We start from the raw sequence: 24,895 nt of genomic DNA, 5'->3' as shown, positions 1-24,895 counted from the left end.
ATTTGTTGTTGTTTCTCTGTCCACTTTGCCTTGCTAACTGTATCACTAATAAAAAAAAAAAAAAAAAAAAAAAAAAAAAAAAAAAAAGGACATTGTGGATGCACTTTAGTTGACGTGTTGGTGCAGTAATGCAATGCTAATTTATTTATTTTCACATTTAAAGTAATACAACCATCTGACTTTTTTTTTTTTCAATCCATGAATGTTCCTCAGGTTGCAGAAATCCATTCAATTAAATTTTCATATGTTTTCATATATTTTCTTCCTGTATTGGTGTGAAACAGCTTTATGTTTTATATACTTCTATGCAGATGATACCTTTTTATAAGTTAGAGTAAAGCACCTCCTAGTGGCAAACATAGACTGATGAACTTATGATATTAACGTTTTAGGCAATGAAGTTTTTTTTTTTTTTGATAACAAGACTTAAAAAAAAATGTCATAATATTGCTACTTTGGTGATTAAAGGGTTAAATTAGGTTTTTGGCTCAGATTTTAGGCCTAATTATAAATAAAACAAAACAATCAAAGATCATTGAAGATTTTTGGTAACATTGCAGTGTTATAGACACAACTATTCACAAGTCAAAAGTACTGTTCCATCAATTAGAAATGGAAGAATTTATTTTTGGTGTTCATTAACATGAAACATACAGAAACACCTTTGGCAAAACAGAAAATGAAAACATCCACAATTCAAAAGGCAATGAAAAAATAGTAACAAAGAAAATGGAGGCTAATACTACTGTACACATTAAGCAAACAAAACACTTTGGACCAACATTTCACTTTCATTAAGCAAATAAATATTTAATATGAACAATCTCAAATGTAACAAGAAAAGCGTGATGCTAGGTGTTCCTGAAAAAAGCTGATTTGACACAAAGCGTTGCTGACATGGGTCAAATGCAGAGCTATAATGAACGTCCGACTGGTTGTACATGTGCAACTTCCATGTTTTTCTTGAGACTCTTTGGTAGAAAAGGCAAAATAGTACAGAAAGGCAATGAAAATGAAATATTTACACATAACACAGTCTCATTAGAAAGGCATTTTAGAGACACCGTGTTAAATTTGTGGTGAAACAAGGAAGCAGCAAAGGAAGAGCGTTCATGAAAAACACCTTTTTGCCTCGATGGTAATAATAGAGGAGCACATACAGGGAGTAAGGCAGCCGGAGCCAGCTCACTTATGAACATAAAACACTTGAACAAAGAAGCTCCCATTTTCCGTGACACTATCAGCCCACGCTGGTGACTTAAAAAAAAGGACCTCAAGAAGAAGAGGCGAAAAAGCCTCAATGCCAAATACAGTTCTTATCTCGGAGGAGTCGGAGAAAATTGTCCTCAGAGCCCATAGGTAATAGTCCAGATCTGCTCCAGTGAATTTAAGTCTCTCTAAACTGCACCCAGAGCACACTATTGGTATTCCACAGCAGTCAAGTCCATTCAGAAGATTTATTAGATTCTAGTCTGTTCTGCTTCATCCAATTAGCAAAAGGACAACAGGATAAGAAGAGAATCTTGTTAGCTCCCAGTGGAAGTGGATGAGAAACAGAACACTGCAACAAAGGCAAAGGTTCATTTCTAACATCCTGTGTGGTTCCAGTGACAGCTATTAAACATGTCTTAGGTCAGTCCCAGTCATCCTTACACTCACAAACACACTCCTCATGGTGCTCCAAGGGCACATCAGTCATCGACTTCTGCAGGCCTCGTCCACCGCTTCGATGTTTCAGCAGTAGAACCTACAGATAAAAACACATACAATAAATGCCTTTGGTTCATTATTTAGATTTCTTTGTGGTCAAACACTCGATCAAAACGCCATGATGCTCTTTTGCGAGGAAAGTTTTGCTTGTTAGTTCTTATTGGAGTGTCTGAAATACTAGTTTTCTAACTGTTCCCAGAGCTCACATAAGGCCAGGACTGGTCATGCCACAATAAATACCATCTTCTTTGTTACTTCAAGTCCTTATTATGGTTAACTGTAAACTTTTCTTGGCAGTAGAAAGTTTGGTTTTTTTTGGTAATGACCTACCTAAAACTGGATTTTCAGAATAAATCTTAAAGTAAGTTGTATATACCATCCTTTTTTTTTTTTTTTTTTTTTTTTCAGGGCTACTATTAAAAATTTTAGACCCACACTTGGTAGAAAATAAAATAATAGTAAAACTTAAGACTAAATTAGTTTAGTTTACTTTTTTGGCACATTGCATACAATAATTGAAAGTTAGCACAATGTGGAGAAAAGGTTTGAAATAAAAAAAAAAAAAAAAAAAAAATGGATGCAGAATTCACAGTGTAGAGTCTGCTTTATGGTGCAGAAAGCAGACTTGCTCATCGCTAATAAATAAATAAATAAATACTACTCTAGAAGGCAGCTACAGTTGTGGAAAAAATTATTAGACCATCAAAAGTCATCAAAAACAATGGTTATGCAATCAAGTCTTAACTCCTGGGTGTATCATGTGACTAAAACAGACAGAAAAGAAAACATGGAACGTCTAAAAGCACTGTTTTTGTCAGTACAATGCCATAGATATTGATGTAAGAAGTGAAGTGATTTTGGTTATTATCAAGAAAACATGGAAAATGACAAGATATCAGCTCTGAAATGAAACTCTTATGAGCTTTTTTGTTGTTATCATTATATTTGTTGAAAGAAATGTACCTTTCGTTGTACCAGGCATTAAAATGAACAATAAATAGAAGAAAACAAGGGGTGGTTTAATGATTTTTTCCACAACTGTACATCAGAGTGAGGTAATACATTTAGAAATGTTTATATCTGGATAAATGAAAATACAAATACTGTATTTTCTCAAACAGCCACTTTTAGTTACTTTAGATACAAGAGGCTTTTATTAGTCAGGGCCTAGTTTCTAATATGTTGTGTTTAACCCTTTAAACCCTAAGCCTAAAATGGTCCACCTCAACTTTTTTTTCTTACTTTGACTCTGAAAAGGTTAGAAAATAGGCTGTGAATGAGTCCGTTTGCTCATTTTTCAAGGACACTTTTTTCCAGATCTTTCAAAATGTAGCAGTCATTTACAATTTCCCGCACATTATAATTCTCCTAAAATGGCTTCTTCTCCAGCTTTTAGTACAGGCATGAGCAAAATTACCATAATGACCAAATAAAACCGATAAAGCACAATGTCTCAGATTTCAGAAACTGTTGGAATTTTGCAGTGAAAGAGTGAAAGAGTTACAGCCATCCAAACTGCATATGCTCAGGGTGTGTCAGTGATGACACGTCAGATTTTAAAGAGTTAATCGGGAGAAATTGTTGTGTGTATATATAGTGAAAAAAAAAAATAATAATAATAATTTTGAGCTGCTCATGCCTATAACTTTTGTTTAGCAAATGCAAACCCCTCTAGTATTTCAGTGAATAGAAACCATTTATTATCAACGTTTCACACTTGTACATTTCTACCAGCGACACACACACCTGTAGTGACCGACTGGACAATAACACTTTAGCTGAATGATCTAAAGGTGCTGAAAACAGCTAGGTTATATTGTTGAATGTATTAAATTAACCTTAAAGCAGTGAACATTGTGTTTAACTGGTAGCTCATTACATAACAGGCGCCAGAGGTTTATCCATATTATTTTTTACAAGGCTTGTAATGGACAACCAGCTTTTATTTGTTCGTGTCGACCTTGACACTGGCTTGTACCTGACTCCCATTTCTTGCCAACTTTATCAATAATTGTAAAGATTTTAATATCAAGTACAATTATTGGTCAGGTCAATAATTTCCTTAAACCCTTGGTGACAGTAAAGTTTACAATCCACATTCACCGACAGCAGTAAATGCCTTAAATGAATGTGTTGTGATGTTTAGTTGGTGCAGTGCTTTTCCAACAGTGGATGTCACTGTTTGATGATGAAACCCACATGTACCTCATGGTATTTCTTGGTGACCCTCGCAGGGACACACTGACAGTCGTAGCAGCGGTGAGAGCAGCAGGCACAGTTTCCACCACAGCGCTTCACCAGGAGGCAGCTGGGCCAGAAAATGGCATCTGTCCTCTTTAACTCCTCACGCAAGGACACCGAGAAGTTCCGTGGTGTGCAGCTGTACAGTCGCACTTCCTCCCTCAACAGATTGAGATCAGCTCCTCCTCAAAGACACAGAGAGAGGTGATTAGAATGACTTCAGTGGAAAAAACCTCACTCTGTACTTCTGTTTTCAAAGGCAACTACATTTCAAATATTAACCCTTTATCTGGGAAGTGACTATTTTTGGTCATTTCCGCATGTATTACAAGACAGCGACAGCAACAGTTACAGTGAGAACAGGAGTCAGCAATCTCAGGTTAAATGTGGCAGTTGACAGGTGTCTGTATTAACATTTATGTTGGTCTACTGTTCTAAAAGTGATGCTCTAATGTTCCAAAATTCAAGTTCTTTTCACCTTACATGTGTTTTTCTTGTATTTTTTCATATATACTTTTTGGATTTTTATTTTTACTCCAGGGGGAATGGCAGGCAAGGGGTATTGTTGTTGGTATTGTTTTTGCTTTGGTTTGTTTGTTTCTTTGTTTACACTCTAGCAGGAAAACTATTGGTCGAATTCATACCAAATTGGGTTTATAGATTGCCAGTGACCCAGAATAGATCTGATTACATTTTGGGAAAAGTAGGTCAAACTTAAATTTTTTTAAATGAATTTTTAAAGAATTCTTTTTTTTTCCCCCATTTACTTATAATGAGCGAAATTTCAAATGTCTGTAGCAGCAAAACTATTGGTTGAATTTATACCAAATTGGGTTTATAGATTGCCAGTGACCCAGAATAGATGTCACTACATTTTTGGAAATGTAGGTCAAAGCTTCAATTTTTTACGAATTACTTAAATCTTTTTTTTTTTTTCCTATTTACTTACAATGGGTGAAATTTCACATGTCTGTAGGAGCAAAACTATTGGTTGAATTGATACCAAATTGGGTTTATAGATTGCCTTTGATCCAGAATAGATGTCATTACATTTTGGGAAAAGTAGGTCAAAGTAAAAATTTTTTATGATTTTTTAAACCCTTTTTTCTCCCATTTACGTATAATGGGCGAAATTTCAAATGTCTATTAAAACATAAGTTTTGTTTCAATTTACTTCAAACTTGGCACATATATAGAGGCAATTGATATGCTAACATCGGCAAAGCATAGACATGATGACATCAGCTGGATCGATGCCAAAATTAGCTATAATATGTGCGAGGGGCAGAGTTTGTTGTGCCTGGAACCACTTGTGTTATTTTTTTTCTTTTTTTGCCACTTATGGGTAAGGAACCAAATATGGTAACTTCATTAACCTTGATTTTCTACATAACAATAAAACATTTTTGAAACATTTAACAAAAGTTATTAAGTCCTGTTATGTCCTCCAATAACACACTAAGGTTGAAACTTTGAATTTCAGAGTATTTCTATGAGTGAACCATAAAGGGTTAAACACATTCATACAGTTTTGTTTTTATTGTAAATATTCCAGTGTTTTTCAGATCCAAGTCACAGATGCCCTACCTCTGGCTTTCTTATTATGGATGAAGGACTTCCCCAGGATGTGCCATGTGGGTTTGTAGAGCTCCTCCATGTCCAGCTGCCATCGCTCCGGCTCCAGGTACTTCATGACCTCCTCCACTGTGCCCAGCGCCGCCACAGCCTCTGACAACTCTTCAATTCCCTGCAGGGAAGGAGGAGGCACTGCAGGAACTTCAGGTTCTGATACGCTCTGTCGGAAACAGATTAGTGGAAGGAAAAAGACATTAATGTAATAGAGGACTTTAGTTTGGCCATTTTCAGCATACAAAGCCCAGACGGACTTAGAGAGACATATTTAATCAGGAACAATCTGAAGCCAAAAAAATATGGTAAACAAATTAATCAGCAGAGTAAAAAAGTGTAGCCCGGAGCTTTAGCATGGTACACCACTGCTTTTTATTGCATATAGTTGGTTTATGCAGATCCATGAATATTATATATAGGCTGAATGTATATAGAAAAGTTCAGAGAAATACAGAAAAATGGCAAATAAAAATACTGTTCATACTTTAATTTTATTAACCCATAAAGACCCAAACGTCCATTGTAAAGAGGAGCTGATAATATTATTCATTTTGTTGTTGTTGTTGTTGTTTGTTGTTTTTTTTTCTCTCTTTTTTGTGTTTAATTGGTCTGTAGATTTGTTGTGTATTTATTTATTTAAATATTTATTTATTTATTTATTTATTTATTTATTTATTTTTGTGTGTATTGTGTAAAAGTATAATTTTAAAAAAAAAGACCCAAACATCCACCACTAAACCAAAACCATCAACTGATCTGAACTGTTTAATACCTGCTGATCCACTAATCCCATCAAAAAATGTAAATAATTGGTGTAAAATGCAGTTAGTTATCTTTTCATTTTCATGAGATATGACTCATTTCAGAGGCTCTGTAGTTACCATGGAAACACCGTCATCTTCTACAACATTGATTCACCAGTAAAACCCATGGAGTTGGATCAATGACATTGGATGGAAACACTTTGTTTATGTTCAGTTAATGATATACAGTCGTGTAAAAAATTGTTAGACCATCAAAAGTCATCAAAAACAATGGTTATCCAATCAAGTACTAACTCCTGTGTGTATCTCGTGACTTAAACTGACAGAAAAGAAAATATGGAATTTCTAAAAGCACTGTTTTTGTCAGTACAATGCCATAGACACTGATGTAAGAACTGAAGTGATTTTGGTTATTATCAAGAAAACATGGAAAATGGATAGATATCAGCTCTGAAATTAAACTACTATGTACTACTTTTGTTGTTATCATTATATTTGTCCAAACAAATGTACCTTTAGTTGTACCAGGCATTAAAATGAACAAGAAATTGAAGAAAACGAGGGGTAGTCTAATAAAAAAAAAAAAGGTCACTTTTTCTTCAGTTTTCTGTTTTTCATGTAAAAATCATCAATTTTATTCTTACCTTTTATGAACAGTGACATGATTAGTAAATTAAATGTAGGAAAATAAATGATTGTCACTGAGAAAACACAAAACACAGAAGATAATATTACAATAAATGGTGATAAGTCACTTAAGGAAGGTTAAACATAGAGGACAAACTCATTTGGAAACTGCTACGAAAGTAACACTGGGTCCCTATGGGTGAATTGTCTTATTTTTATTAACATGTAGTAACATCTTTTGCATTTATTAAACAAAAAAAAGCATCTGTATAATAAGTATTGATCCATCTTCCATATGCTTTGCCTTCTAAAGGAGATACACAATGTACACTGTATATATCTGCATTTTCTTTGCTGCCTCTAATTTCCACTGAAGGCAGGATCAACTTGCCAGTAGCTTAAGGTTAAACAGTGTGGAACAGAGGTATTGAACATGTTTGCATGTTATTAGATTCATTCCCCATTAGATCAGAGCTCTCCCAACGTTATGAGACTGTTCTAGAGATGTACTTTCCATGCTAAAACCCCCTCGGAGCAGCGGCGGCCTTAAGACCCGTCCTGTTTCCTGCTCACAGGAGCTTGTAGGCTTACTTTTAAACACTAAAACAGGAAAATTACACATAAGGAACAACTTTGTCAGCGGCAGTAAGATGTGTTTTATGACTACAATGTGAAAAACTGTTAAAGCATTAAAAGCGGGGGTGTTTGACTCTGCAATGGTACATTTTATGTCACGGTAAAATTTTGGTTTAAATTGGGTTCAGAGTCATTAAATTCAACATTGGTTTTGGACTTTGGACAGACACTATGATGATATGGGCCAATTTGGGTAGGAAATAAACCTCCATGTGTGAGATCTGGTATGTGTGTCCAGAACCTCCGAGGATCCCAGATCGACTGGTATTTTGCATGAAGCCTTTCCCACACTGGAATGCACTGAATATACTAAATGACTGTGTTTACAGCTGAGGAAAAAACAGCATATGGCACTGAATATATCTGGAATTAATACATGCGCTGAGGGAAACTTTCAATTCGTGACATCATTTTTTTTTTAGCTTGTCAAATCTGCTCACATCACCGCTGCCTGTCCAACCCACTTTACATAACAACATTTGTCCCTTTAGATGCTGTAGGCAGCGGTATTATTTGTTTCAAGTTCCCAACCCTTCAGGGTGGAGAGCGCAGTCACAGAGAAGATTGATACCTGGGGTGTTGGTCTTCCCACGAGAGAAGGGGCTAATCTGTTAAACCTTTCAGTCCTGTGACGCTGCGTTTGTCCAACATGTCAGCTTGCTGGTCTCTCTAATCTAATGTGACTGACAGGTGGAAGGCAACATTGTGACACTTACAAAGAATGCAGCTTGTGGAGCATTGAAAAAGTCAGCCGCTGGCAGCTGGCTCTTTAAGCTTTTGGCGACGCAGAAATGTTTATAAAGAAGAAACGGTTCCAGGAAACTGTATCTTTGCTTTGATGACTTATAACCGAGAATTAGAGAGGAATCCGGTGAGAAATAAGGGTTAGGAGGCAGCATTTTTCATAAGCAAAGGCACGGACATGGCAAAGATCAGACCTTTGAGTGCATTTATTGCTAAAATTTGACATATTAATCAGAATGTAAAACATCTGGATGAAGTATTTACATCAAATTTATTTCAAAGTGATTCATTTCACAGAGAAAATAAAGTACAGAGACATTAAACCCTTTCGTTCATTGCATGACTACAGTGGACAGTTATTCAGTTTTCAGTTCAAGCTACATTATTTGCAGTAATGAGCCCTGCTTTTATTGTTGTGTTTTGTTTTGTTTTTTTATGTTTTATGTGTTAGGTAGAACACACACTTTATGTTTTTATTTCTACTTCTCTTTTTAATCTAACTTATTTTTAGCTATTTACACTTTGCATTTATTTATGTATTGTTGCTGTGGTTGTGACTGTTTCTGTGGAGCGGTGACCATATTTGGAATTTCCCCCTGGGGATTAATAAAGTAAATCTATCTATCTATCTATCTATCTATCTATCTATCTATCTATCTATCTATCTATCTATCTATCTATTGCGTTTTCTATTATTTTTTACACTCACTTTACTGTAAATGCTGCTGTTACACTGTGGGATAATAAAGTTTTACCTTATTGTGATATAATTGTCTAATGAATCCAAAACATGTGATAACAAAATTCTCTAATAAGCTACAGTTTAGGGAGTACAATAGTTTGTTCGCAGTTTAATCCTCAAACTAACCCATCGTGTCCACTTGTGTTACATGCAGAACCTGCCCATTTCAACGCATGTAAAATCCCAAATGATTTTGCAACAGCGATCATTTTTGTGAAACACTCTGCCTCAGATAATTACTTCGATTCCCAAAATGTACCTGTGAAAAAATAAAGAGATATAAAAAAAAAAAAAACAGTTGTCCATAATTTTTGTGTCCTTTTTACATGTAGATTTTTGTATTAAATATAATGTAAAATAACATAAGTTTTATCTGAAAAATAGTTTTTCTTTTATCTCAGGAAGTATTTATTTTTAAAACGGACCCAAAGTGCTTCCAAACTTGCTTCATAACATTAGTCTACATCTGGTTTGAATTTTTAGGCCCTCTGTTGTGTTTTTGGGGACCAGTTTCATAGAAGCACCCACATATTTTCAGTTTTTACGACAACCGCTGCTGCTGCCAAACAATTATGGCGTACTCGGAGAAATGTTTGTCGGAAGTCTTGACCTTATATGTGCAAATGTTGTTCCGTAACTAGTTATAAAATGTAACAAATTAAGCAGGAATTAAAACAGGTTGTGGAAATCCACTTGATTTTTGCCGGAATGAATATAAAGACAGCTTTGCAGCACCTGGAGGGTTCAAATTCAAACTGATTGAACTATTAGGGTCCAAATACACAAATAAATGAACCAAAGACTAATAAAAGTGAGTTTAGCACAATATGACCCCTATGAAATAATAAAACTGATGAGACTGTATTGACATTTTCATACAACAAATCAAACAGCTTTTATTCATGTGTTTGCGTGAGCTTCATAATCCATTACCTCTTGTGTTCCCACTGAATGGAGGAGGCTTTAAAATGAAATGCCAGTGGTTTGACATGGTTGCACCACAGGCGAAAAAACACCGCTTCATTCATGCCACAGACTCGACTCATTCTAATGAGGCGGCCTCAGAACCGCTGAGCATATCTTTGGTTTATCTGGCAACTACGGAGACAAACAGACGCAAAGTGAAAGGAATATTGGCGGAACTGATCACATCTGGTCGCATCATAAAAGTAATACTAAGGGTGAAATGAGCAATCCCTTCTCTAGGCAGTGCTGTATTTCCAGACAACAGGAGAAAGCTGTGAGTCTTATTAGCCGAGCCTTGGCAGTGGCGAACAGCGTGGACTGGAAACCATTAACAGCTTGTGAATGACGACGGTGTAACACTCAATTAGCGGCGTTCTGCAAACTTGGCTTTAGTTAGAGAAACCGAGCAATCCTTCAGAGACGGATCCGGATGGTGTGACTAAAGCTACAGGCAGCACTGAAAAGGTCCCATTTAACCAGTTCAGGAACAAAGCACTTAAATGGACCACCAGCGTGCACTGTGCTCGAGATGTTATGTGTCATCATTTACTGAGAACAAGTACACAAGTCAATACTAGGCTTAAGATGAGTAGTGTTTGGAGAGTTTAACTACACAGCGGAACAATAGACTCATTATTTTCAGCCAAAAATCTGGGAATGAATAGCACCAGTAACCAATCATCTACAGGGTGGGGAAGCAAAATTTACAATATTTTGAGGCAGGGATTGAAAGACAGTGTATGACCAATTAGTTTATTGAAAGTCATGAGAATTTATTTGCCACAAGAAAATGTACATAATAGAAAATGTTTTTATTCTATGTGTCCTCCTTCTTTCTCAATAACTGCCTTCACACGCTTCCTGAAACTTGTGCAAGTGTTCCTCAAATATTCGGGTGACAACTTCTCCCATTCTTCTTTAATAGTATCTTCCAGACTTTCTCGTAATAGTTTTGCTCATAGTCATTCTCTTCTTTCCATTATAAACAGTCTTTATGGACACTCCAACTATTTTTGAAATCTCCTTTGGTGTGACGAGTGCATTCAGCAAATCACACACTCTTTGACGTTTGCTTTCCTGATTACTCATATGGGCAAAAGTTTCTGAAAAGGTATGGATAATAGTGTTAGGTATGATTATGACATCAATATATGTTTGGTTTCAAAACAACTGACGTAGTGCCTGCTGAGAAAAAACAACTAAATGTGCATTGTAAATTTTGCTTCCCCACCCTGTATAACACTGGGTTACAAAAAAAATGTTTTTTGCAAGTTGTCTAGGTTTTTTCAACTGAATTAGGACCATTTTGCACCACTAAATCCAAAAATAACATTGTTTTTCTCAATCAGGTCAGGTTTTTGTGCTAATTTGATTTTGAAAAATTTGATCTTCTCACAAAATTGATGACATTTTTGTGACTTTATCAGTTGATTTTTTATAGTTCTCACCCAAAATAGGTTTTAAGAGAAAAAAAAATCATTTGATCACTTGATTCCTGTTAGGTACAATGGTGTATTCACCGCAGATGTAGCAGAATACGTCAGGCTTATTTTTGCAAGATCTTCTAGTTGAAGCCATTTCATTCACCTGTAATAAAAAAAACATTAATCATAAATTGGCAAAAGTAAAATCTTCAGAACTCATTTATTGCGAGAAATATGAAAGAATGTTCTATCATATGATGTGAAAATGCCCATAAATGTAAGCAAAAATGTCAAAAAACCAATATGTAGCATAGTTCAGAAAGTTGACCTGATTGAGCAAAATTAATGTGATTTTTGGATTCAGCACACCAAAATTATCCTAAATCAGCTCAAAAAACTGAAACAAATTTGTTGTTGACCAATGTAATATATAACTGGGTGCTTCTATGAAACTGGTCCCTAAAAGCAGGACAGCGGGGATAAAAAAAAAAAAATCAAACAAGATGTAGACTAATGTTATGAAGCAAATTTGGAAGCACTTCGGGTCTATTTTAAAGATAAATATTTACTGTATTTGTATTTATTTATTTAGTTACAGGACAGTGTGCATTGGCATTAGTTGCATAAAACAAGATGCATGCACCAGATTTAGCAGAGAAGCTAATTTCCATCTGTTGACCTGGACAAACGACCAACATAATAAAACATCACAGAGATTACAAAGTACTAATACACTGGAAGAAAACCATTAAATATGACAGATAGAGCAGATAGAGGAAAGTTTGCTCAGGCTGAACAGTTACAGCCAAATACATAAAAAGGGGCTTACATTTTAAAAGTACAATAACATTTTCTAGAATAAGAATACGATATGAAAGAAAGAAGAAGATAGAGAGAAGGAAAAAAAAGGAATAAATAAACAGGCTAATCATACAATAGTACACAGACATGGAAAGAAGTGCAACTGAGAAAAAAGAAATAATTTTTCAGATGAAACATTTTTATTTGTGCGCATACAAAAATCCAATTGTAACACAATAAAAAGGACACTAAAAATATGTGCTACTATTTTTTTGAATATCTTTTTATTCTCTCATAGGTACATTTTGGGAATCGAAGTAAATATGCAAGGTGGAGTGATTCACAAAAATGGCCGCTGTTGCAAAATCACTGATGATTTATATGCGTTTAACTGGGCAGGTAAGATGAGTGGACACGATGGGTTACACACGAAACTTGGAATGAGACTGAGATTCATGGAAAAAATGCATATCTGGATTAGAAAAACCACAAGGATCGTCAAATTTAACATAGTGTCTTTATTTATAGTGGAATATAAGACCATTTACAGCCATGTTTTGCAGATCAAATGCACTGACACCTAGGTAGTTTTTCCTGTCCCAATTTCTGTCTTATTTTTGGCCCCAATATTTGATCAAAAATTCATTAATTTTAGGATGGCTCAGAAGAAGAGAATAATTTTTTTTGCATTTATCTGAGATCATCATTAGGTACATCCTATGGAGAAATATGTCAAAATGTGTCTTTTATTATTGGGTCTAAAAAGCTGGCAAAGTGCCAGATACCAAAATAAATCCAGTTTCATGGAAAGACCTAACTGTGAAACAGATACAGAATGTCAATATTTAGCTGCATATTTAACCCAAGGACCCAGTGTTACTTTTGTGGCTGTTCCCAAATAAAATTTTTCTCCACATTTAACCTTCCTTAAGTGATTTATCACCATTTATTGTAATATTATCTTTTGTATTATGTTTTTTTTTTTTTTTTTTTGGTGAAAATCAGGTATTTTCCTATATTTAATGTAGATGTTCAGATTACAGTTGCCGGTTATTATATCAGAAACAGAGAAAACTGAAGAAAAAGTGACTTTGTTTAGTAAAGATACCAATAACTGAAAATAAAATAAGTGTCTCCTTTCACTGTCATTGATTTAATTCCATGGGTTTTACTGGTGAATTAATGTTGTAGAAGATGACGGTGTTTCCACAGTAACTACGAAGCCTCTGAACGTCCAAATGGGTCACATTTGATGATCATGAAAAGATGACAAACTGTATTTTACACCAGTTATTGACATGTATCGATAGGATTAATGGATCAACAGGTATTAAACAGTTTAGATCAGCAGATGGTTTTGGTTGTTTGGGTATTTATGGGTTAAAAGAGCAATTCCACTGTTAATGTTAAAGACAGAATTTTTAGTTTTTAGGTGAACTTTAGAGGAATCAAAGTGCAATCCTGCCTCTTACCACTACCAAACTGTCCATACCCCCTGCCCCTTAAGAAAAAAAGTCATTTTAAAGCTGTGATTAGCTCATTTCCAGTCCTCTTTGTTCTTACGCAGAACAACCACATGGGTTTATTTCTGGTAACTAAAATGACAGGTTCAGCAAACTATGTTGAGATGACAATTCTGAAATAGCATCATGGGAGAGCTGTGCAAAACAATATCTTCTCTTTCACATGGAGTCGCAAACCACTTCCTTACACAAGAGAACTCTGAGTAAGCAATAAGGCCTGTTGTGCGTGTAAAAAAGTTTTTTTTTTCTCTCTTACTACACACTAAACACTGCAATTGAGGTTGATGTAAAAACAGACCTCAGTTTCATAATGCCAATGACAGGACTCCTGCACGGCTCTGCCACTCATTACCATGTGCCTTAACTGCACTGCACTCCTTATTTCCCCTGTTATAGGCCTGTTATCTCCCTTAATCAGGTGTTCCTACTCACATTCATGAAGCACAGTTAGTGTCTAAAGCAGTGGTTTCCAACCTTTTTTGGCTCATGACCCCATTTTAACATCACACATTTCTGGTGACCCCAGACATTCAAAACGGAGACATTTGTTTTTGCTAAAGTTTATTTGTTTTTTATCATGTAATAGTTATACTATGTTGCACACTAACGTTAATTTTAGAGGACATTTAGTCTATATAATGTATATTATTATGGACGGAGGCCGAAAAGTCAGGTGTAGATTACTGCACAAAGTGAGAATTTGATTTTCCTTGGTCAGGATATGTACAGTCAGTCCAGCTTGGATTTACAAGGCTGACAATTAATACTGAACAAACAAGAACTCAAACTATGAATTATGAAAGAGCTGCAGCATCTGAAACTGACCACAATGAACATTTGAAAGACAAACAGAACCACAGTGCTTCAGTTTCAGCTTCAGTTTGTCATGTCTTTTCTGGATTGGGATTGTCTCTGTCAACTCACCATATATTTTTTATCAGTAAGGTTTTTTTTTTTACATATATATCAATTACTAGAAATTTCATTTGAATTTCAGGTGACCCAACATGGGGTCCCGACCCCAAGGTTGAAAAACACTGGTCTAATGCCTTTGCAACCATCCAGACAAATATAACAAGACCGATGTTCAACTTCAGGGAGAAAAACAATTTAATTCATTAAAATAAATAAAACTGGTCGCGCCTCACTAATGCCAAGTTGCGCTGAAGTTTAATTCTGCGTTTGTACCTTACACAGACAGTGATATATGCTTCATTTGCTTCTTTAATGCACAACACACACCACTCAACCACTCTCATTCTCCATTCAACTCCTTCTCCCTCTGTGTTTTAAAAAACCCTTTTCTTCTTCTGCCTTTTCCCAAAGTCTCCTTCTGTGAATTACAGACTGGGTCTTATTTTTTCCCCCCCGTTCCATGGAAGTGGTGGGGAGGGATTATTGCTTGTTTAAATATAAACTAAAGTGCTGGCCCCTGCGTGGCACGAGGTTCCGGTAGCTGCTGGTTGACCACAGAGGAAACAGAGCGCCGCTGTTATAGCGTGCTTCTCCTCTGTCAGAACAAGGTTCAAAGGGAAGCCAGGCTGAACGTGCACAGGCCGAAGCTTCCTTTTCCCCTCATGGTTTCCGCACCTTCTCGTTAGAATATGAAACACAAAGTCAGCCTTGAAACATCTGAACCTCTGCCAAGTAGAACTACTAAATCACTATTTGTGATTTTTTTCAAATAATGTTTTTCACTTTGGATTTCAGATGTTATAGTTTGTATGTAGGGACATACCAAGGTTACTATCGTTAACGAAAACTAACGAAAGGATGAAAACTAGAATTGAAAAAACATTTTCGTTAATGGAAATAAATAAAAACTATAATTAAAAGAAAGAAAAAAAAAAAAGATAACTAACCGAAACTGTATTGTGTGCTTACAAAACTAACTAAGACGTATAAAAATTATGGATAAAATTCCCTTTGCTTTTGTCTTTGTCAATGTCGGATTGATATGAAATCAATTTATTTCACCCGAGCAATTTTAGCTGGTGGCACCATGCGGCACTTGGGAGAAAGCAACGGAGTCCTGTATGGAATTTCTTTGAATACGATAGTGAGGATGATAAAAGATATGAAAAAACTAAAACTAAACTAAAACTAAACATTTAGAAATAATGAAAACTAATAAAAACTAGCAAACCTGCTCTAAAAACTAATTCAAACTAACTGAATTAGAGGGAAAAAAAAGTCAAAACTAAATAAAAATAAACTATAATGAAAAATCCAAAACTATTATAACCTTGGGACAAACAGAATTAAATGTTCATTATTTTATTTTATTTTACCTTTATTTAACCAGGAAGTCCCATTGAGTTTAGGAATCTCTTTTGCGAGGGAGACCTGGCCAAGGTAGCAGCCATACAAAGTCCAAACAACATAAAACACATACATGATACACAATGAATAATAAAACACAATAACAACTATTCAACCATAATGGTATCAAGAAAAACAGTGACATTCCTCTTTTATCTCATTCTCCATGATACTTTAAAAATCATTAACAGAAATGAATGTGTGTCCCTCCGACATTTAAATGTTGGTTTCTGGATCTTTTACATCATTTAAAATTGAAAAAAATAGATATTGTCTAAAAGGATGTGCCAATAAGTTTTTCAGTACCTGGCAACCTGTTCTGAATCACATAAAAGAGGTAGATCCCTCACGTATTCCAGCGTAGTCTTATTAATGAGTCTGTGACAAATATCTGTGTTCCTTATTATTTATTAGGGGCTCGGGCATCGACACGAGCACCTCTCCCCCATTGCAAAGCAATGGGAGAGAGGTGCTCGTGGCGAAGCCACGAGCACCTATTGTTCTTCCGCGCGTTTATTATTATTAGGGGCTCGGGCATCGACACGAGCACCTCTCCCCCATTGCAAAGCAATGGGAGAGAGGTGCTCGTGGCGAAGCCACGAGCACCTATTGTTCTTCCGCTCGTTTATTATTATTATTATTATTATTATTATTCATCTTCCGCCACTTTTCGCCGATTAATGCGGCCCGAACCGCTGGAAATAGGCCAACACATGTTATTACAAAAATGTGCGTCCTGCTCGGGAATCGTGTGCTATGTTATTGGCGTGCCATTCCGATGCACGGATTTCGTTAAAATTGCGAAAAACCAGTCAAATTTCTCCATCCGAAATGAATGGGGCCATTTTCAAGTGGCTACCATTCCCAAACGATTTGTCCTAAAAATATTCTGTCAACGCAGAAATGTTCAGCTTGGCCCAAAGATTATCTGTGTCATCACGTGGTAACGATATCACTTACGGTTTTCGCACAAATATGCGAAGAAAAACCCCATTCATTTTCAATGGGAGTGACAAAAAACTTGCCTTTTTTCCAACCACTACTACTTCGCCACGAGCACCTATTGTTCTTCCGCTCGTTTATTAGGGGCTCGGGCATCGACACGAGCACCTCTCCCCCATTGCAAAGCAATGGGAGAGAGGTGCTCGTGGCGAAGCCACGAGCACCTATTGTTCTTCCGCTCGTTTATTAGGGGCTCGGGCATCGACACGAGCACCTCTCCCCCATTGCAAAGCAATGGGGGAGAGGTGCTCGTGGCGAAGCCACGAGCACCTATTGTTCTTCCGCTCGTTTATTATTATTATTTTTCTTCATCTTCCGGACACTTTTTTGTCCGTTAATACGGCCCGAACCGCTGGACAGACCCCTGCACAATATACATTAAAACGTGCGGTTTCATCGGGAATAGTGTGCTATGTTATTTTCATAGAGATTCGTGAATGTTTCGCAGAGTTATTCGCGAAAAACACGCGAAAAAAGTCCCATAGAAATGAATGGGGAGATGAAAAAATCAGCCAGAAAAGTCCACTTTTTTCCAGACACTACTACTTCACCATACTTTCACCTACAGACTTCATTCAAACTTTAAAACGCAGGCATTTTTGTCCTCTCCACAAGAATGTACTTGGTATGAAGATGGGGTTTACGGTTTTCAATAGGTGAGTCTTCAAAAACCCCTGGGTTGAGTGAAAATTCTCAAAATTTCCTGAGTTAGAGTGGGTGATGTCATCACACTAGAGTGTGAGAGCAGCGAAAATTCAACTGAAAATTCTCTGAATAAATCGCCCTCCCGGCCAAACCATACATCGCAGGTGAATGATCTTTTCCAAAAACGTAGCCATGTTTCCTGGGCTTCATATGAACCCATGTTTGAAGACCTAGCTCTTTTTAAAGTGAAATGACAGGCACTAGTTTGGAGGCTCATCCCTTCTTTCCCCCATTAACTCTCCATTGTAGCGAATTCTTACTTGTCTTGGTCAGTTGACTGTTTTTAAACTGCTCTAACTCAGTCATTTCTCATAGTACATGAAAAAAACCTACATCTGTGTGTTCCCCAGGTCCTTCTGACACTCACGGTCATTTCGGTTTTCACCTATCTTTTATGGTTTTCCCATAATTAGCAGTTTTGCGGGAGCTGTTTTTTTTTCTTTTCAGAGCCTTAAATCTGCTCCATTTCTCTGTGTCTCTCTGACCTGCACTGAGCGTCTCCACGGCAACGGCGCCACTGCTCTGTGTGTGTCCCAGGTGTGTCCAATAAACTGAATCAGTCTGACATGTTTCTCCTCCCATAGCAACCCTGGAGAGTCCATAGCAACGCTGTGTGTCTGTTAAAGTACAGATACTACTACTAATACTACTACTGCTGTTAATACTATGATTACTACTACTATTAAAAATGCTACCACTGCTACTACTACTAAAAAATATTACTACTACTACTACAATTGCTACTACTACTACTACTACTACTACAACTAAAAATACTACTAATGTTACTACTACTACTACTAGAAATTCTACTACTACTACTACTGCTGCTACTACAACTACTACAAAAAATACTACTACTACTCCTACTAAAAAATACTATTACTACTATTACAGGTGCTACTACAAAAAATACTACTACTATTACTACTACTACTAAAAATACTACTACTACTACTACTGAAAATACTACTACTACTGCCACTACTGCTACCAAAAATACTACTATTACTGTTACTTGTACTCCTTCTCCTTCTCCTCCTATTACTGTTAAAACTGATTCAAACTGATTCTCTCTCATGCACAAACACACTCACACACTGACACACACACTGAAACACACACTCAAAAACTCACACACACACACACATACACACACACACACACACACACACAGAGTATAGAACACAGACAGTTGAAGCTCAGGTGTCAGGTGATCAGCATCAGCCAATCAGGTCACACATGACTACAACTAATGGGGAGAGGAAAAAATCTGCCAGAAAAGTCCACTTTTTTCTCACCGCTACTACTTCGCCATACTTTGATCTACAGACTTCATTGAAACTTTAAAACGCAGGCATTTTTGTCCTCTCCGCATGAATGTACTTGGTATGAGGATGGTGTTTACGGTTTTTAATAGGTGAGTCTTCAAAAACCCCTGGGTTGAGTGAAAATTGTCCAAATTTCCTGAGTTAGAGTGTGTGATGTCATCACACTAGAGTGGAAGAGCAGTGAAAATTCAACTGAAAATTCTGTAAATAAATCGCCCTCCCGGCAAAACCATACATCGCAGGTGAATGATATTTTCCAAAAACGTAGCCATAGTTCCTGGGCTTCATATGAACCCATGTTTGAAGACCTAGCTCTTTTTAAAGAGAAATGACATGCACTAGTTTGGAGGCTCATCCCTTCTTTCTCCCATTGACTCTCCATTGTAGCGGATTCCTTCTTTTCTTGGTCAGTTGACTGTTTTTAAAATGCCCTAACTCAGTCATTTTTCACAGTACGGGAAAAAAACCTACATCTGTATGTTCCCCAGGTCCTTTTGACGCTCACGGTCATTTCAGTTTTCTCCTATCTTTTACAGTTTTCCTGTAATTAGCAGTTTCTCGGGACCTGTTCTGCTCCAGTCTCAGCCTATTCCTGCTGCTCTGTGTCAGTTTCATTCTGTGTGTTTGTCAGTGCAGCGCCGTCGCTGTGGCAACTACTACTGATACAACTACTAAAAATACTACTACTACTAAAATACTACTACTACTTCTATTACTACTACTAATGGTGACATCTGTCAGCCGCCAGACTTTGACACACAGATTGTCCATATAAAGTGAATGGGAGTTCAGAACACAGAATTCCCCTCTGACCATGAAGTCTTTGGTAACGTCGAACCGACATGCCCCCCCGACCCCCGAGCCCCTCTCACGATTTCCGCGTGTGGAAATTGTCTAGTTATTAATATTTTTCATCTTCCGGACACATTTTTGTCCGTTAATGCGGCCCGAACCGCTGTAAAGACCCCTGCACAATATACATTAAAACGTGCGGTTTCATCGGGAATAGCGGGCTATGTATTTTTCGTAGAGATTCGTGAATTTTTCGCAGACTTATTCGCAAAAAACATGCGAAAAAAGTCCCATAGAAATGAATGGGGAGAGGAAAAAATCAGCCAGAAAAGTCCACTTTTTTCCAGACACTACTACTTCGCCATACTTTAACCTACAGACTTCATTTAAACTTTAAAACGCAGGCATTTTTGTCCTCTCCGCACGAATGTACTTTGTATGAGGATGAGGTTTACGGTTTTCAATAGGTGAGTCTTCAAAAACCCCTGGGTTGAGTGAAAATTCTCAAAATTTACTGAGTTAGAGTGGGTGATGTCATCACACTAGAGTGTGAGAGCAGTGAAAATTCACCTGAAAATTCTCTGAATAAATCGCCCTCCCGGCCAAACGATACATCGCAGTTGAATGACATTTACCAAAAACGTAGCCATGGTTCCTGGGCTTAATATGAACCCATGTTTGAAGACCTAGCTCTTTTTAAAGACAAATGACAGGCACTAGTTTGGAGGCTCATCCCTTCTTTCCTCCATTAACTCTCCATTGTAGCGGGTTCCTTCTTGTCTTGGTCAGTTGACTGTTTTTACACTGCTCTAACTCAGTCATTTCTCATAGTACGTGAAAAAAACCTACATCTGTGTGTTCCCCAGGTCCTTCTGACGCTCACGGTCATTTCGGTTTTCACCTATGTTTTACGGTTTTCCCATAATTAGCAGTTTTCCGGGACCTGTTCTGAGTGCCTCACTCAGTCTATTCCTGCTGCTCTGTGTGTCTCTCTCTCTCTGTGTGTGTCAGTGCAGCGCCGTTGCTGCGGCAACAGCCCCTCTGCTCTGTGTCCCAGGTGTGTCCAATAAACTGAATCAGTCTGACATGTTTCTCCTCCCATAGCAACCCTGGAGAGTCCATAGCAACGCTGGGTGTGTGAGACAGTACTGATACGACTACTATTACTTTTACTACTATGATAACTACTACTACTACTAAAAATACAACCACTACTACTGAAAGTACTACTACTATTACTAAAAATACGAGTACTATTACTACTACTACTAATAAAAATACTACTATTACTACAAATACTACTACTACTATGAAAACTACTTCTACTACTACTACTACTAAAAATACTACTACTAGTATTACTAAAAATACTACTACTACTGCAAATACTACTACAACTACTACTACCACTACTACTAAAAATACTACTTCTTTTACTACTTCTCCTTCTACTTCTCCTCCTTTTACTGATAGAATAAACTGATTCAAACTGATTCTCTCTCATACACACACACACACACACACACACACCCTCACACACACGCACACACGCACACACACACACACACACACACAGAGTATAGAACACAGACAGTTGAAGCTCAGGTGTCAGGTGATCAGCATCAGCCAATCAGATCACACATGACTACAACTAATGGGGAGAGGAAAAAATCAGCCAGAAAAGTCCACTTTTTTCCAGACACTATTACTTCGCCATACTTTGACCAAGAGACTTCATTGAAACTTTAAAACGCAGGCATTTTTGTCCTCTCCGCACGACTGTACTTGTTATGAGGATGGGGTTTACGGTTTTCAATAGGTGAGTCTTCAAAAACCCCTGGGTTGAGTGAAAATTGTCCAAATTTCCTGAGTTAGAGTGTGTGATGTCATCACACTAGAGTGGAAGAGCAGTGAAAATTCAACTGAAAATTCTGTAAATAAATCGCCTTCCCGGCAAAACCATACATCGCAGGCGAATGATATTTTCCAAAAACGTAGCCATGGTTCCTGGGCTTCATATGAACCCATGTTTGAAGACCTAGCTCTTTTTAAAGTGAAATGACAGGCACTAGTTTGGAGGCTCATCCCTTCTTTCTCCCATTGACTCTCCATTGTAGCAGATTCCTTCTTGTCTTTGTCAGTTGACTGTTTTTAAACTGCCCTAACTCAGTCATTTTTCACAGTACGAGAAAAAAACCTACATCTGTATGTTCCCCAGGTCCTTTTGACGCTCACGGTCATTTCAGTTTTTTCCTATCTTTTACGGTTTTCCTTTAATTTACAGTTTCTCGGGACCTTTTCTGCTCCAGCCTTAGCCTATTCCTGCTGCTCTGCGTCAGTTTCATTCTGTGTGTGTGTCAGTGAAGCGCCGTCGCTGTGGCAACTACTACTGATACAACTACTAAAAATACTACTACTACTAAAAATACTACTACTACTTCTATTACTACTACTAACGGTGACGTCTGTCAGCTGCCAAACTTTGACACACAGATTGTCCATATAAAGTGAATGGGGGTTCAGAACACACAATTCCCCTCCGACCATGAAGTCTTTGGTAACGTCGAACCGACATGCCCCCCCGACCCCCGAGCCCCTCTCACGATTTCCGCGTGTGGAAATTGTCTAGTTTTTCTTCATCTTCATCTTCCGGACAAAATTTTGTCCGTTAATGCGGCCCGAACCGCTGGAAAGACCCCTGCAAATTATACATTAAAACGTGCGGTTTCATCGGGAATAGTGTGCAATGACTCAAGGTAGAAATTCATGAATTTTTCGCAGAGTTATTCGCGAAAAACATGCGAAAAAAGTCCCATAGAAATGAATGGGGAGACGAAAAAATCAGCCAGAAAACTCCACTTTTTTCCAGACGCTACTACTTCGCCATACTTTCACCTACAGATTTCATTTAAACTTTAAAACGCAGGCATTTTTGTCCTCTCCGCACGAATGTACTTTGTATGAGGATGGGGTTTACGGTTTTCAATAGGTGAGTCTTCAAAAACCCCTGGGTTGAGTGAAAATTCTCAAAATTTCCTGAGTTAGAGTGGGTGATGTCATCACACTAGAGTGTGAGAGCAGTGAAAATTCACCTGAAAATTCTCTGAATAAATCGCCCTCCCGGCCAAACGATACATCGCAGTTGAATGACATTTTCCAAAAATGTAGCCATGGTTCCTGGGCTTCATATGAACCCATGTTTGAAGACCTAGCTCTTTTTAAAGACAAATGACAGGCACTAGTTTGGAGGCTCATCCCTTCTTTCCTCCATTAACTCTCCATTGTAGCAGGTTCCTTCTTGTCTTGGTCAGTTGACTGTTTTTAAACTGCTCTAACTCAGTCATTTCTCACAGTATGTGAAAAAAACCTATATCTGTGTGTTCCCCAGGTCCTTCTGACGCTCACGGTCATTTTGGTTTTCACCTATCTTTTATGGTTTTCCCATAATTAGCAGTTTTCCGGGACCTGTTCTGAGTGCCTCACTCAGTCTATTCCTGCTGCTCTGTGTGTGTCTCTCTCTCTCTGTGTGTGTCAGTGCAGCGCCGTTGCTGCGGCAACAGCCCCTCTGCTCTGTGTCCCAGGTGTGTCCAATAAACCCAATCAGTCTGACATGTTTCTCCTCCCATAGCAACCCTGGAGAGTCCATAGCAACGCTGGGTGTGTGAGACAGTACTGATACCACTACTATTACTTTTACTACTATGATAACTACTACTACTACTAAAAATACAACCACTACTACTGAAAGTACTACTACTATTACTAAAAATACGACTACTATTACTACTACTACTCATAAAAATACTACTACTACTACTACAAATACTACTACTACTATGAAAACTACTTTTACTACTACTACTACTAAAAATACTACTACTAGTATTACTAAAAATACTACTACTACTACAACTACTACTACCACTACTACTAAAAATACTACTTCTATTACTACTTCTCCTTCTACTTCTCCTCCTTTTACTGATAGAATAAACTGATTCAAACTGATTCTTTCTCATACACACACACACACACACACACACACAGAGTATAGAACACAGACAGTTGAAGCTCAGGTGTCAGGTGATCAGCATCAGCCAATCAGGTCACACATGACTACAACTTATGGGGAGAGGAAAAAATCAGCCAGAAAAGTCCACTTTTTTCCAGACACTACTACTTCGCCATACTTTGACCTACAGACTTCATTTAAACTTTAAAACGCAGGCATTTTTGTCCTCTCCGCATGAATGTACTTGGTATGAGGATGGGGTTTACGGTTTTCAATAGGTGAGTCTTCAAAAACCCCTGGGTTGAGTGAAAATTGTCCAAATTTCCTGAGTTAGAGTGTGTGATGTCATCACACTAGAGTGGAAGAGCAGAGAAAATTCAACTGAAAATTCTCTGAATAAATTGCCCTCCCGGCCAAACGATACATCGCAGGCAAATGATATTTTCCAAAAACATAGCCATGGTTCCTGGGCTTTATATGAACCCGTGTTTGAAGACCTAGCTCTTTTTAAAGTGAAATGACAGGCACTACTTTGGAGGCTCATCCCTTCTTTCCTCCATTAACTCTCCATTGTAGCGGATTATTTGTTGTCTTGGTCAGTTGACTGCTTTTAAACTGCCCTAACACGATCATTTTTCACAGTACGGAAAAAAAAACTTTATCTTTGTGTTCCACAGGTCTCTCTGACGCTCACGGTCATTTCGGTTTTCACCTATCTTTTACAGTTTTCCTGTAATTAGCAGTTTATAGGGACCTGTTCTGCTCCAGTCTCAGTATATTCCTGCTGCTCTGTGTGTCAGTTTCATTCTCTGTGTGTGTCAGTGCAGCGCCGTTGCTGTGGCAACTACTACTACTACTACTAAAAATACCACTACTACTATTACTACTACTACATATAGTACTATTACTGTAAATTCTACTACT

General features: G+C 37.5%; 1 protein-coding gene across 1 annotated transcript; it reads right to left on the bottom strand.

The window, feature by feature from the left end:
- Nucleotides 1–621: 621 nt before the first annotated feature.
- On the bottom strand, nt 622–5,836 carry LOC115416884 (platelet-derived growth factor C-like; the record flags this gene model as incomplete). Its single annotated transcript, XM_030130756.1, has 3 exons — nt 622–1,747; nt 3,916–4,136; nt 5,539–5,836. Coding segments are annotated over 3 exons (633 nt in total), but the record flags the coding sequence as incomplete, so codon positions are not given.
- Nucleotides 5,837–24,895: the final 19,059 nt, after the last annotated feature.

Source organism: Sphaeramia orbicularis, unplaced genomic scaffold, assembly GCF_902148855.1.
Source record: "Sphaeramia orbicularis unplaced genomic scaffold, fSphaOr1.1, whole genome shotgun sequence".
Classification (NCBI taxonomy): domain Eukaryota; kingdom Metazoa; phylum Chordata; class Actinopteri; order Kurtiformes; family Apogonidae; genus Sphaeramia; species Sphaeramia orbicularis.
Note: the sequence above shows the minus strand (reverse complement) of the source record. Positions and strands in the feature narration are given on the sequence as shown.